The 15,874-nt window shown below is 44.4% G+C and overlaps 2 protein-coding genes across 7 annotated transcripts in view; one reads left to right on the top strand and one right to left on the bottom strand.

Moving 5' to 3' along the window:
- Position 1: 1 nt before the first annotated feature.
- The window catches only part of chd3 (chromodomain helicase DNA binding protein 3), a 48,238-nt gene continuing 32,365 nt past the window's right edge, over positions 2-15,874 (bottom strand). For 3 of the 6 annotated variants that reach the window (XM_058066136.1, XM_058066139.1, XM_058066138.1), the window contains exon 40: positions 9,523-15,411. In XM_058066136.1, the coding sequence (XP_057922119.1) occupies positions 15,140-15,411 (272 nt within the window). In that variant the 3' untranslated portion in view covers positions 9,523-15,139. Of the gene's footprint in view, positions 9,448-9,522; positions 15,412-15,874 lie in introns of those variants that run through there. The other 3 variants (XM_058066137.1, XM_058066135.1, XM_058066141.1) reach the window with 2 other exon arrangements.
- On the top strand, positions 159-8,393 carry tnfsf12 (TNF superfamily member 12). The gene is made up of 6 exons (XM_058066142.1): positions 159-851; positions 2,098-2,179; positions 4,012-4,068; positions 4,149-4,172; positions 4,245-4,372; positions 4,494-8,393. Exons 1-6 carry the CDS (start codon positions 684-686, stop codon positions 4,767-4,769), a joined length of 735 nt encoding a protein of 244 aa, XP_057922125.1. The 5' UTR covers positions 159-683; the 3' UTR covers positions 4,770-8,393.

Consider the following 15,874-nt stretch of genomic DNA (forward strand, 5'->3'; position numbering starts at 1 on the left):
TGCTTTTTGTCTTTACACACACACTACTACTACTACTACTACTACTACTACTACTACTATTACTACTACTACTACTACTAGGGTTTCTGCTGGACAACCCAACTAGCAAACATGTAGCGCTAATGCTAACTGCACTACACATTAAACATACGTACATGTCATGCTAGTTTAAAAACAGTGTTACAGGTGACAATACAAAGTGCTATTAAATATTAAAAAATGTTTTCGTCACATTAGGCCCTTTGTCTTTCTATTCCATAAGCATAAGAACGTTTTCAGGAACACTTCGGTGTCATTCAAAGGTCAAGAGTGAGCAGTCTTACCTTACACGCTGCTGCCCTCATGTGGACACTTTAGGAACTGTCCAAGTCGTCGACGCTACATTTTTTTCTTCTTCCACTTTTTTGAAGTTGATTGGGGGAAGAAGAAGAAAAAAAAAAGTGCAGAGACACAAGAGGGGAGGACGAGGCTCTCAGCATCAGAACTCAGCTTGGGAGCCCCCCCCGGTCGGTGCTCGTGCGCGCAGCCCCCAAAGCAGGACGAGGACCGCAACAGACTAAAAGGATGCAACAGTTGCTGCAGGACCTCAGCAGGATGCCCCCCCAATTAGCGAGTACCGCTCTTCATTAACGAGCTGGAATGGATCCGAGGACTCGCCTGGGGGTGATCGGCGCACCGTGAGCATGCATCGCGTCGTGCACAGGAGGCGCAGGCTGCGGGCTCTGTGGGCTTCTCTGGCCCTGCTGGCTCTTTCCGTAGCCGCCTGCAGCGCGCTCTTCACGGCGTGGACCTGGCGCCAGACTCGGGACCTGTCCCAGTCATTCCACATCCTCCAGGACCGCCTGGAGCAGGTTTGGAGCAAGACTTTGTAACTAAGTGAATTGTCGTGCAAGTCGTTGGTGATGTGTGTGTTACGGGAATGTGTGCTTTTTAAAATCCGCATTTCAACCTGTCAACAAGTGTGGGCCGCCATGTCTCATTATTTTGGTGCTGCTTGTTTTTTTTCTTCTTTTTTTTTAATATCTTTTACCGGAAAGCCTCCACTCGTGCATGCGCGGCGAGACGTGACAGCCAGTGACGTCACTGATGTTGTGCAAACTTTTTTTTTTTTTTTTTGCAGCCCAAAGTAATCAATTGATAACGTAAAATACAAAGACTGTGTTGCAAATCGCACACATTTATACATATAGATTTTTTTCTCGTGCATAAGTGCACTGGCAGTACCCGGATGTTGCACTCAAATGGTCAAAATGTTGAGTGTGCAGGGATGGACACTTAGGTCCTTTAACCAGTGGCTGAATATCACAATGCCTCACATATTCATAACTGCTTAAAGAGCAGAACACTCCCGTCACATAGACGATCTTTGTTTAGCATAACTCTAGCGCTATTGTTGGAATTTAGGACTTTATTGTGTTAACCACTTAAGGCAGTAACAGTTATAAATAGAGATGTCCGATTTTTTTTTACGCTGATATTTTCCGATATCAGTCGATACCGATATATCATGACATATGTGTTGTATAAAGCATTTTTTATATCGTTTTTTATGACCAATATCACATTTTTATGCCGATATCGGGCCGTACATGCCTAGGTGTAAGACGCTGATGCAAATAATAATCAATGCAGACGTCCTCACCTCTAATATTGCGTAATATCAAGAGGTTGCTATGATATGTTGTGATGCGCAAACACTTTTCATTGGCATTTCCTCATTCCTGAGGATTTGTAGGTAGAACAGAAGTGGCGGTAAAGAGTGCATCATGTTGTAGGCGACACACACACACACACACACACACACACACACACACACAGACTTGGACACGTGGAGTGTTGCTGCTGGAACATTTCCCGCTGTGTCCACCGGAGCGCCAACTCCTGATGAGAGGCAGCCAGTGAGTGTCTGGAAAGCCAAGAGAGCCTCAGCTCTATTCTTTCTCCACAGTAGCGCTCCATTTAATCACACACACACACAAGCACGCACACACACACACACACCCCCCTCGCGCCCCCCTGTCAAGCAACTAAAATGGCTTTCTTGGCTAGAAAGACGCTGGCTTGCAAAAAGAATAAAACAAACGTGTGTCTGAACAGGTCAACAGGCAGAGGAAGGCCATTGTGCAGCTCATTATGGAGAAGAGAGAGCTGCTGGTTGGACAAAGAGTCAAGCGAGACGGTAACACACACACACACACACACACACACACACATGCCGCAGCTAAAAGTTGCCACAGGAAGAAGTAGGCAGCTGCATGGCTGTGGTAGAAATTACACGTCTGACCAGAGCCCAGAAAGCCATCTGGCTCAGGAAGGAGGTCTTGTTGCACGCTTTGGGGCCATCTTGTTGACTTTTTTTTTTGTTGCATGCAGCTATGATTTGTTGTGAAAAGCAGACATATTTGATGACCTATCATTGCCGTATTTATAGATTATTCACTTCTGTCCCAGAGTAAAACCGTCATTTATACGCCTTAGCTGTCTCTGCTGGAATACTGGAGCTCTATACGCCATTTGGAGGGGTTGCATATAAATAAATAAATATTAAAAAAACAATAACTGTCATATATTATATAGTATTGCAGCAACATAACATCACGCCTTGTTAAAATATCTTCCTGCTGGAAAATGTTGAGTGAATTGATTTGTGAGAAAGCGCCCTCTGCTGGATTCATATCTGCATGAATCATCAAACCACTTTTTTTGGAGGTTACCATCTAAAAAAATATTTACTATATAGGGAATCGAACGCTGAACCTCTAAAAATACATTTGAGGAATAATCTTAATTTTTAATTCCACTTAACTCAAAATTCACAGTTTGTGACTTCAAGCTGAATAACTGGATTGAAGCCACCATGCTAAACACAAACAAGCCACATTGATGCTACCTGCTAACTTGCTACATTTAGCCTGCAGAATTTAAGGCGACATGAACACAGAGATTCCAGTTCCACCAGTGTGGTATTTAAAAAAAATCTCTGTCCACATAAAAAAAAAACACATTCATACTAAATAATTCAAATTGTATAACTTTATCGTTCATTTACTCAGAGTCCAAAAACAGCAACATGAATGGTTTCCATTCTAACTATCACTAATTACTTAATTACGCATGTTCTATTATTAAACAAGGTATTTCTAAAAAAGGTTGCACGTTTCTTCTGACACAAAAAAAAAATATTATTACAAAACATTAAAATTATGCCATGTCATAATACTTGTGTTCTAGTAGAAATAGCGTCTCCCCGCGGCTAGCCACACATTGGAGATGCTAAACTAATATTTCCATTTCCATGTACGATGGAACCTGTTTGTTTCGACACCCTTCGGACTGGCTGACTGACATCGACATTAATAATTATGGACATATCCAAAATCATTAGTAGCCATAGCTTGCATGTTTACTTATGACTTTGGCCAAAGACATGAGGAGAATGGTAGATAATTGACAATTTTCTCAGTTTGAACATATTTCAACGACAATAAAATAATCTATAAAGCTATGAAATCGATTCAAAACATAAATGGGATAATTATTACACAGGTTCAAAATTCATTGTTGACAAAAGCGGTCAACATGTATGTCGATGTCAACTTAAGCGTGCGCATTTTAGTAACAGGAAGAACCAACTTAACTCTATTTTCTAGCGCTAATGTTGCCGTGAGTTGAAAGAGGTGCCGAGTCAGCGACATTTTTTACATCCTCGGTGTCCATAAAAGCCTTGGACTTGGACAATAAGAGCCGCTGTCTGCCACCTCATCTCTCTTGTCTGGTCTTCGGTTTACATTTAGATGCTTTTGTCTGCTTTACTCCATCCTTTTGAAACGGCGAGCAGCTGGCACGGAGATTAATATATACACGCACACACGTGAAAGGAAGTCTGCTGCGTGTGTTAAGGGCAGCAAATGAGTGCAGTGTTATTAGACAGATACAGATGTGGACCACAGGCGTGTTTTCTTTCTTTCTTTCTTTCTCAAACTTCTGTCTCACTGCCCGCCTTGCCTGAAGGGGGGACGCTGCGCGGGAAGAATGGAAACGGGAAGAAAGCGGCGTCTCATTTCGAGAGTAAGTGTCCTGGCAGATGTGTCACGTTAGCGTCTGCAGAAAAGCTTTTCAAATTGACTTCTCCTTTGCTTCCTTGACAGTCACTAAAGTCTCCTCTCAGCAAGGTAAGATGTTGCACCTCGAGATGCTATGAGATGCGTGATGCCTTCAGAGCGGCTTTGTTTTTGTGGCGTCAGTGGGCGAAGGAGGCGTGATAAAAGGCTGGGAGGAAAGAGTGCTGAATATGAGCAAAGCAGTGAGGTACAACAAGGAGGAGGGCACGTTCACTGTGGAGAAAGCAGGAGTCTACTTCCTGTTCTGTCAGGTATGACATGATGATCCATACCGTCCTTCAATGTGAAGATCATTCCGCCAGAATTGCCAAAATTGTTTTTGGGATATGATTCCAGTCTGAAGTTTAAGACCTTGTGTTCTGTTGTGGTCAGGTTCTGTTCAATGAGCAGGAGTCTCAGTACGTCAAGCTGGACGTGGTGACCAGCGGTGGGAGACCTCAGAAGTTGCAATGCATGGAAGGTTACGGCACCACCCCCTCGGCCGGACCGCACCCCTCCCATTTCCTGAAGCCGTGCCAGGTATCAGGCCTCCTGCGTTTGGACAAAGGCACGGAGCTCCACGCCATGACAGGTCCGTCCTTCCGACTGCACACGGTGGGCAACCCGTCAGCTTCTCCTCACGTCTTCAGCATCTTCAAAGTCAACTGAGACGAGACGGACGCTAGCTTGCGGGCGACGTTCGTTTGCTTTTCCACAGAGGAGAATTCCCGGTGGCGTGGTGGTTGTGGCATGGCATCCTCCCGCCGCCTCTTCCCGAAGACGCTCATTTGAAAGACAAACCTGACATTTGTGGAAGTTGTTGTGGACTCTGGAACGCGCTCGTGTTTTGGAAAGGCCGCGCACAGACGCTGGGACTGCAAGCGAGCGCTCCGGCCGAGGGAACAGATGGGATGGAAGCTGCTCTTCCTGGGGATTTCTATCTTCGCCGTATCCTGTCATAAATCGTTCTTCTTCTTCTTCATGCAGCCAACAGACAAGCTGTGCTTGTACCTTCATACATGACAAGAACATTTTTTTTTAACACCACATCTCTTTCTATTTGTTACCTTTTGTCGTATTTTATCCATCACAGCGTGAAGAAGCAACAATGACCGACGACCAATACCACTTTTACCTAATCACTCTATTTAGCATCATTTAGCCACACTAGGGATGTGTTATGCAATGCAGCACAACGGGCCACAATAAAATGGAAAAAGTCAATAAAAATATAGAATTTTGGGAATCGAATCACATGGCAACGCTTGCATGTAGAAAATGACCAAAAAAGGCTCGCAACATTCCAGCGCCTTCTGCCAACATTAAGCCTGTAGCGACACAGCAGCCTCGTATGCTTGATGCTAAACAATGACTCAGCATTCTGCACTTTCCCAATGTCAAAAGCTGGCAACGCTAATCGACAAAAACAGACGTCTACACAATGCAAGCATCTAATGAAAGTGGCACATCTCGTGTAATATCGTGTCTCTCTTCTTGCACAAAACAAACGCTGTTATTTCGAGCTGTGGTTTTGTGTACTCCCACTCTTGTTTATAAGTAGTTTTTGTGGTTTGTGGCCCTCAGCACTTTAACTGCAGCAGACCGAGTGCTTTTATGAACCAGCGTCCAATGGAACACACTTTGATTTCCTCATCGGACACACAGAATGCATATTTCCCCCATCAGCACTGATTGGACAACACACACACACACACACAGATAGACACACACTAAAGCAGCATTTTCGCTTCCTCAAGCTGAAGTACACAAAACATTGACACACACACACACTTCCTGGCTCTAATTCCTATTTTTATAAATGTCAAAGTTTATACAACACACTTTTTGAAACTGTTTTTGATGCCAAATAAACATTTTGTTTTTTTTTGAAAGACTGGTTGGGTACCTTTTGTGCTTTAAAGATGCTAAAATTCATTCATTTTCTACCGCTTTTCCTCAAGAGGGTCGCGGGGGGTGCTGGTGCAGGGGTACACCCTGGACTGGTCGCCAGCCAATCACAGGGCACATATAGACAAACAACCATTCACACTCACATTCATACCTATGGACAATTTGGAGTCGCCGATTAACCTAGCATGTTTTTTTGGAATGTGGGAGGAAACCGGAGTACCCGGAGAAAACCCACGTATGCACGGGGAGAACATGCAAACTCCACACATAGGGTGGAATTGAACCCTGGTCTCCTAGATGTGAGGTCTGCGCGCTAACCATTCGACCGCCGTGCCACAAAACCAATCCATTCATTCATTCATTTTCTACCGCTTTTCCTCACGAGGGTCACAGGGGTGCTGGAGCCTATCCCAGCTGTCTTTGGGCAAGAGGCGGGGTACACCCTGGACTGGTCGCCAGCCAATCACAGGGCACATATAGACAAACAACCATTCACACTCACATTCATACCTATGGACAATTTGGAGTCACCAATTAACCTAGCATGTTTTTTTGGAATGTGGGAGGAAACCGGAGTACCCGGAGAAAACCCACGCATGCACAGGGAGAACATGCAAACTCCACACAGAGATGAACGAGGATGGAATTGAACCCTGGTCTCCTGGCTATGAGGTCTGCGCGCTAATTACTCGACCGCCGTGCCGCCCTGTAGGGTTTTTTCTAAAAAATTCATTCATTCATTTTCTACCGCTTTTTCCTCACGAGAGTTACAGGTGGTGCTGGAGCCTATCCCAGCTGTCTTGCCAATCACAGGGCACATATAGACAAACAACCATTCACACTCACATTCATACCTATGGACAATTTGGAGTCGCCGATTAACCTAGCATGTTTTTGGAATGTGGGAGGGAGAAAACCCACGCATGCACAGGGAGAACATATAAACTCCACACAGAGGGTAGAATTGAACCCTGGTCTCCTAGCTGTGAGGTCTGCGCGCTAACCACTCGACCACCGTGCCACAAAAACAATCCAATGTAAGGAAATATATGTTAGCGATATGAACAAAACATCCTCATTTTGGATTTGTGTTTTAGGCGACAAAGCAAATTAGTGTAATATTGAAGGTATTACTATGTACTATGTACTATGTACTATGGCTTCACAAAGCAAAATACTGAAGAATGTGAAGGAAAAAGCATAAACGGAAATGTTTTTTTTGTATTTATTCCATTTGTCTTTTTAAAGGCTCGACAAGTGCTTGTTTCTTTTCCTCAATTTTCCTTTTATTGCCCCTGAAGAGCATCAAATCAAAAATATCATGGACGCCTCGGTGAACTTTTGAAGCACGAAGACGAGAACGAACGGGCCAGAAATGTCAATGAAAAGCTGGACGGAAGAGTCCATTTATTTTGTGTGGAGTTTTAAAGGGGCCTGATGTCAACTCCAGAAAGTTCCACCAGGAATCCTGAAGACTGATTTTTATGTAACCACTTAAGTTTTCCACTTCAGATCACATTCCTGTTCCTATATAAACGACTTCATTATCCATCACCCATCCATCAATTTTCTTCCATTTATCCAGGGTCAAGTCGTCTCAGGTGGGAACCCTAGACTTTCCGATCTCTGTATAATCCCTCCAACCTATCCGAGGTCTAGGTTGTGTCCCCACACAATACCTCACCAAGGAGGTGTCTGAAAGGCTTCCGGACCGGATGCCAGAGCCTACTTAACTGATGGATCGCTCCAGGATTAACAAGATCCGTTCAGCCACCCTGCGAAGGGAACTGGTTGGATCCAAGATCTTGTTCTTTCAGTCACCCAAAAAACAAAACTTATGATCATCGGTGAGGGTAGAAACCTGAACCAGTACAACGACGGCATTAGTCCAGATCCAGCCTTCCCTCCCAAGACACCAAAGATTTACTCCAAAGAACCACGGCCTCAGATTTGGAGGTGGTTGGAGTCTCATCTCAACTCAAAGTACCATTGCAACGGTGTAGTGCTGGTCCAGTTTTCCACAACCAGAACAAAAAAACACATTGCGCTTCCTGTAGCCAAAGTTCCACTAACAGTCGTAACCTGAAATAGATTACTCCTTCATGGTCACCACAACTACGTTTTCCTGATTTGGGGAACGCCACAAAACGCAACACCAAACAGTCATATGTCTAATTGTGTCCCACAATTTGTTTTTATCATGGATAGTTAAATTTTTTTTTTTTTAAATGAACTTTACGATCATTCCCTTTGTCGACATTTGAACGAGTTTCATTTCATTGGGTTTTATTACAAACAAACAAAGAAAATGTAAATACTTTCATTGGCGACCAACATGTGGACATTTTTTTTTAAAAAACAACAACAAAATAAGAAAGCAAAAGTGGATAAGTGCTTTTTTTTTGGGGGGGGGGGTGGAAGTGTGGGGGGTTGTGTTGCAAATATTTGTACGGAAATGATTTTCTGGCCTTTTTTTTTCTATTTTCAACATAAAATGAGTCAAATTGAAAGGTTGACATCAGCTTGTGAATGAAGTTTATAAATTTTGTTGACTTTATTAATTAAGGCGTCTTTTTATTCTTCTTTTGAATGATGCAGCGTATAAAAGTCATTTTATAGAACCATTCCTGTTGCTAAAAGTTGATATTTAGTGTTACATACCTCCTATCACTTATATATATATATATATATATATATATATATTTATAGTAATATGTGTGTGTGTGTGTGTAGGTAGGAGAATTCTACTTCTGAAGTTAAATATCAAACTTCTTCGTTTTCTCTTAAGTGAACTAACGACAATGCGTTCATTGATTCCTCATTAGAACATAAAAATAATAATAATTTGGTAGAAGCTCTTCACACGAAAGAACAAAAGTACGCAAACAAAAATATTACAAAACTTTGTTGGAAAAAAAAACCAAACAAGAAAATTGGATGGCGGCAAATACTCCATGCCGTCACGTGATCAGTTAGCGAGGTGCACTTTATGTGAGTGTTTGGGGAAAAGCGCTGGGAAGGAAGTATTGTTGATGATGGAGGCATGCTGGGACATAAGGGGGGGTGAATTTCATTGGACATGCAAGCAGAAGGTGGGGTCAAAGATTGTGTAGAGAGGTCAGAAGCTCATTGAGGAGTATCATGGTTTGAGGCAGACAAGCACAGGAAGAGAATTGCGTGTGCGTGTGTGCGTGCGTGGACAGTAAGTCTGCGGGAGTGTGTCTGGAGGTGTGTGTGTGTGTGTGTGTGGCGACTACAATCACAAGCAGGTCAGTAAGTCACTGTCATCTGTTATTCTTAACACTGTATGTGTTCATGTGTGTGTGTGTGTGTTTAACCTAGTCATCAATACAGATGACCTCGCCGCTGCGTTGCTCCCGTCGCAGCTCACCTCCTTCCCGCTCTTTCTTTACAGACATGGGGGGCCCGTTGAGCACTGCAAGGGTGGAGGAAGGAGAACAAAGTGAGTTTCGTTGAAGAATATCCATGCATGTCTTGTTGGAGTACAGTTAAAAGATCCCTGATTTTTATGGTAGGTTTATTGTAACAAAGAAAAAGTAAAAAAAAACCATACATGAAATAAAGTTAATTAGTGTTTGATTGAAGGAAATAAGTATTTGACCCTTGACCAACCAGCAAACATTCTGAGTAAGTAAGTCCTGTCTCTTTAAGAAAGCATCCCTAATTCAACTCATTATGTGCATCAAAGACACTTGTCCCAGAAACAGTCTCTTCCATTCAAACCTCCCAAGAGACCTCTCAACAAGACCAAAGAGATCGTAGACCTGCACAAGACTGGAATGGACTACAAGACCATCAGAGAAAGAGACCATTATTGGTGTAATCATCACAAGATAGTAGAATAATCTGGTTAATGATGTCAAGGGAGTTGGGAGCACAGTCACACACAACACACTTTAATGTCATGGATTCAGATCCTGTTTGTCTGAAGTTTGACAATGAACACCTGAATGATTGACACAAAGCTTGGGAGAATGTGATGAATAAGTGAAAATAAAGCTCTTTGGCATCATGTCCAATCACTGCGTTCGGAGACAGATAAATGCTGAATACGAGCCCAAAAAAACACCATCCTGACTGTCAAACATTTGGATTTGGAAAAGTTCTGCTTTGGGAAACTGCTCAATTCGGATCAAAAATGCATTCGGATCAAATACTTATTTCCTTCAATCAAATACAAATTAATGTACAACATTTATTTCTCTGTCTGTTACAATAACCCTACAATAAAGGTTGTGGATTTTTTATGTCTTTGTAAGACAGTAAAATTATAAAATCATATCAAATACATAGTATATCCTCAGTTTATGTAAAATATTGAGGTGAAATATGTTTCCTAGTATACAAAGCAGAGGTACACTCGGATATATCGGAAATTCGCTCACAACGGACAGATAAAAAAGAACCAATTTTTCTGTAATGCATTTCCAATAAAAATTCATTGCATATATCGGATTTTTTATAACGGATTTCGCCTATTTCGGACAAAATCTCCAGTCCCGTTCCAATGCATTTCCATTAAATTTCCCTCGCATATATCGGATGGCCGCATCGTGGCGCTCCGATTCGCCGAATCGTGACAGGCCGCTATACGACGTCATTTGCAGCGTTTGCAGCGTTGCCTGCGCGTCCAGGTACATTGGAAACATAGTCAAGGAAGTGCCTTTTTATAACGGATAAAATCCGATTTACGCATATACCGGATATAAATCCGATATATGCGTAAAACGGACATTTTCCGCTATACGCATATAACGGATTTCGCTTATATCGGACAAAACCAGTGGGAACAATTGAATCCGATATATCCGAGGTTTACTGTAAATGGAAACAACATATAAAAAAATAGGTTACAATACTACTACAACAGCATCAGTGCTCGACCAAGCCACAATACTGTTCAGTATACCGACATATATCATTGCCTTTCACACGCACAAATGCAGAAGAAAATACTTTTAATATAAAAGAACACTTAAAACAACAATGAACTATATACACAAGACAAATTGAAAGCATTCTTAACTTCACTTGTTGTGTCTACAATTGTATTTACCCCCGAAATCCATTATACGTCTGTATATTTTGCTTGGCAAGACTCCCAGTTCACATTTTGTTGAAAAGTAACACAAGGTCAGAGACCATGTGAGCGGTCTTTGTTTCGCTCGTCCACTTCATCAGTTAGCTTACATGCTGCTACTCCACGTTATTTTGTTATTTCCGCAACGGCATAGTGCGGTGCGAAGGTTTCGCGTTGGCAAGAAAAGCCTTGTAGCTAAAAAAGTTCAGTTTTCATTTCAAAATTTGACTGTATTTTGCAAAGATAAAGTGGCCTATCATGGAGCCCTGCGGCACTCCCGCTTGTGAAACCACTCATTCGTCAATATGCAGTAATAAGTGCGCTTCGCACATACATTTGTGCGCTCTTTTCAATATTCTTGACGGCGAGCTTGGAGCTCCTTCTTCAAACAAAAAAACCGTGAATAGACGGCGAGCGAGCGCACGCACGGGAGAGATATAAAATGTAATAACAGTACTTCCAGATCAACGATGTGATAAGAAAAGAAGGAGAGCAGCGAGCAGCAGACATGCACAGGGGGGCCGCAAATGTGCGCTTCTGGAATCCGAAGGGGGTGAGTAACTAAAAACATGGCGCTTTGCCAGTGGGGGCCAACGAAGGGAATGGAAAGAGAAAAAGAGAGAGAGAGAAAGAAAGGAGGGTCAGGTATCAGACGAGAAGCAAAACAAATTGAGGTGAAGACTGGGTGAAGCAGTAAGATGATCTACTGGGGGGCGCTAAAACAAACATGGCGGCATGAAGCTTGTCCACTAGAGGGCACCACCTGCGGTATTCCAGGACACTGTTAAATCATGATTTGGAATGTTAGCCGCGCTGATGCGTCACATTGCTAACATTTCATGCCGAGCTGTTTTTTTGTGTTGTTGACAACACGCTTCCAATTTGATTGGACAGTAGCAGCGAATATTGTTAGGACGGGGTCGATCGCATCGCGTGTAACAATGAAAAATTCACTCGTAACGGTCCTGGCGCTCAGGACCGACTGCACCAGATGAAGCCTCTCACGTCCAGCAGGTAATAAAAAAGCTCTCCCCTGTAGGTCCCGCCTGCTATCTGATGGACGAGAGCGCTGCCATCTTGGCAGACAAATGCAGCATTTCAACTCGGCGAGTGTAGCCGTGCCAGAAAGTTCTATTCTGGACCGAGCGTGTGTTTCTGCACTGTCAAGGAGCTCAGACTTCAGAGTGTAGAGTGGCTCCAGCTGGGACTTGAAGAGGCTTTTCATAAATCCACACACTGCTGGAGTTTGTCAATTCAGAGTTAGAGCAGGAAATCAAGAGGTTCAAGCCATTTGCATGAGCGCCGCTTCCACACGCCGGCCGCAAGACACCGGCGGCGTTCTTTTGTCACATGCTCGTCTGCATTCCCGAAAGAAATATTGGCTGAACATCCATCCTTCCATCCATTCATTTTCTATGCCGCTTGTCCTTATGGGGTCAAGGGAGTATACTGGAGCCAAGGTGGGGTACACCCTGGACTGGTCGCCAGTCAGTCAAAGGGTACAATCACCCTTTACACTGTAAATATCCGCACTGACCACTGTATCAATGCCCACTGATGCCGAGATGTTACAGTATATATTTCATTTCACAATCTTACACCCTTACTTTATTGTTATTTGTGGAGGAAAGCAAGATGGAAGCCAGCTGTGGCATCCTTGGGAAACCTGCTGTTCCCTAAAGTGGATGCTTGGTCATCCAGATAATTGGTGTATCAACAAAAGATCCGTGCTGTGTCTCAAGTCAAGTAATTCTGTTAGTACGCTTTATTTGTACAAAAGGGCTGCACGGTGGACGAGTGGTTAAACCGTCACACATCTGGAAACCCCAAGTTCAATTCCACCCTCGGCGATCTCTGTGTGGAGTTTGCATATTCTCCCTTTGTCTGTGTGGGTTTTCCCATTCCAAAAAACATGCTAGGTTAATTGACGACTCCAAATTGTCCATAGGTATGAATGTGAGTGTGAATGGTTGTTTGTCTAAATGTGCCCTGTGATTGGCTGGCGACCAGTCCAGGGTGTACCCCGCCTCTCGCTCAAAGATAGCTGGGATAGGCTCCAGCATGTCCACGACCCTCGTGAGGATAAGCAGTATAGAAAATGAATGAATGAATCTCGGTGGCACAGCGGTCGAGTGGTTAGCGCGCAGACCTCACAGCTAGGAGACCAGGGTTCAATTCCACCCTCGGCTATCTCTGTGTGGAGTTTGCATGTTCTCCCCGTGCATGCGTGGGTTTTCTCCGGGTACTCCGGTTTCCTCCCACATTCCAAAAACATGCTAGGTTAATTGGCAACTCCAAATTGTCCATAGGTATGAATGTGAGTGTGAATGGTTGTTTGTCTAAATGTGCCCTGTGATTGGCTGGCGACCAGTCCAGGGTGTACCCCGCCTCTCGCTCAAAGATAACTGGGATAGGCTCCAGCATGCCCACGACCCTTGTGAGGATAAGCAGTATAGAAAATGAATGAATGAATGAATCTCGGTGGCACAGCGGGCAAGTGGTTAGCGCGCAGACCTCACAGCTAGGAGACCAGGGTTCAATTCCACCCTCGGCTATCTCTGTGTGGAGTTTGCATGTTCTCCCCATGTATGCGTGGGTTTTCCCCGGGTACTCCGGTTTCCTCCCACATTCCAAAAAACATGCTAGGTTAATTAGCGACTCCAAATTGTCCATAGGTATGAATGTGAGTGTGAATGGTTGTTTGTCTAAATGTGCCCTGTGATTGGCTGGCGATAGGCTCCAGAAAATGAACGAATGAATGAATCTCAGGAAAACACTGCCCCCGAGTGTTTTGGTAGAGAACAGCAAGTCACAAGGTCAGCCTAGCTCAAATCTCATAAAACATCGCTACAAAGCTTGGTTCGAATACTTTTACATATTTGAAGGGTTTTCAAAAAAGAAATATAATAATTTCCCTGGTAACTAATTACATTTATGAAGGAGTAATTCAGAAACTAACCAGTAACTATAATATATAGTATAGTAATTATGGTTTTAAAGTAATTTCCCCAACACTGGTTATGACTTTTTGTGCCTTGCAAGCCCCCCAGGTTTCAGCTGAGGCACAAATTATGGACCTTCCGCTACATAGGCAAAATGGCAACTATTGAGGGGCGTACACCACTACGCAATCAACTGTTTGATTGCAACATCGGGGTACCGACAATGAGTGTGAAGAAACCGAAGCACTCAACAGACGGAGTGGAAAGATTTGTCTCGACCGCTTCTTGCACTTAAAAAGACACGCAGTATGGAAGTGCGCGAATGGAGACACGAGCCAAAGAATAGCAGGGCTTTTTCACTCGTGTCTGATTCCGATGATTCTTGATGAACTGATTTCATCACTCCTCCAAAGCGAAAGTGGACTTCCAGACTTCTTTAACAGCCAAGCCGCGATAATAAAAGTAGTGTGCCAGCTGTTTACGCTTGGCCAGAAAGTCCATGAAAAACATCGAACGCAACTTTCGCCTTCGTCTTTCTTCAGTCAGTTAGTCAGCAGACACATTACGGTATTTGCGAGGCGCTGTGTGGGCCTCACACACACACACACACACACACTTCTATATGTATGTGTGTATTAGGGGGGAGGCTGCGGAGCATGGACGGAGGAGGACTGTTGAGGAATGAGGGAGTACAGGGTCAGTGCGAGGAGAAAGTTCTCGTTCAGTCAGCAGTCGGATGAAGAATTGATCCGTGGGGGGGGGACTCTTTGGACAAAGAGTCAGAAATCAAGAGGAATTTATGTCGAAAAAAGTTGTCTTTGAATTCCTGATTTAATGTCATGTTCTTGGTTTGCCAGGCTTGCTTTTGTCCACATCATCATTCCTTTTGCTTGACTTTTCACCCCCCCCCCCCCCCAAATGCACCATTTGCTTCTCTCTCTTCTTTAAAGCTTCCTCTTCCTCGCAGTGGGGATTTCGCTCTGCAGCGCTTCTATCGCCTGCTCTCCCAACGTGCTTTCTGGTCACCGCAGTCAGATTTCAGCACTAATTTGTTGGAATGCTGCCCCCCCGTTCTCCGCACGCACTCATGGTTTTTTGGGTCGGCCGTTCCGAGGCAAATTCTCCACGGTGTTACTGAGGCGGTACTTGACGATGATGCTGTGCACAGTGGACTTGGGCATCCTCAGCTCCAGTCCGATGGCCCCCTCAGACTTGCCGTCCTTCCACAGGTCCACCACCCGCTGCCGCTGCACAACATCATGCTCCTTGGTCTTCTGGCAGACACCGACAGCGGTCGCCCCCCCGGCGGCTTCCCCGGTGGCCCCAGCAGCAGCAGCAGCAGCAGCAGCGGCGGCTTCTGTGGGGGCAGACAAGCGGCAGACTGTAGTGGAGGCTTGAAGAGGTGGGGTGGGGGTTGGGTGGCAGGATAATGTGACACTTTACTGGTCCCTGCAGGGAAATCTACTTTGTCTGCCTCCTCTGCAGGGGGAGGTGAGGCTACTGGAGCTGTCAGGGAGGTGTGTCCTGCTTGCATCTGGGGGGGGGCAGGTGTTTGCAGACCATAGACGGTCCACGTTAAGCAGCATGTATTGTCTGGGGGACTCCTTATGGCTCCCTGCGTAGGCTGGAATGGACGGAGTGGAGCATCAGGTTCACAGGGTACAGCTCTAGTGGGAGATGCGAGGTGACCACAGCAGGCATATTTTTGGGCATGTTTTATATACTCAAGTGAGGGGGGTTGGACGAGGGTCACATGGGAATGGGATATAATAGGAGCACGATGGCGGCCAACTTTTTTGGATTTTGTTGTTTTAACTCCG

This window comes from Doryrhamphus excisus, chromosome 3 (assembly GCF_030265055.1).
Source record: "Doryrhamphus excisus isolate RoL2022-K1 chromosome 3, RoL_Dexc_1.0, whole genome shotgun sequence".
NCBI classification, from domain to species: domain Eukaryota; kingdom Metazoa; phylum Chordata; class Actinopteri; order Syngnathiformes; family Syngnathidae; genus Doryrhamphus; species Doryrhamphus excisus.

What these genes read in the sequence shown, in the direction of transcription:
- tnfsf12 (XM_058066142.1), top strand. Translation starts at nt 684, where the DNA reads ATGCATCGCGTCGTGCACAGGAGGCGCAGGCTGCGGGCTCTGTGGGCT. An exon ending in TCCAGGACCGCCTGGAGCAG is followed by an intron (nt 852 to 2,097) that starts GTTTGGAGCAAG and finishes GTGTCTGAACAG; the next exon opens with GTCAACAGGCAGAGGAAGGC. An exon ending in TCTACTTCCTGTTCTGTCAG is followed by an intron (nt 4,373 to 4,493) that starts GTATGACATGAT and finishes TGTTGTGGTCAG; the next exon opens with GTTCTGTTCAATGAGCAGGA.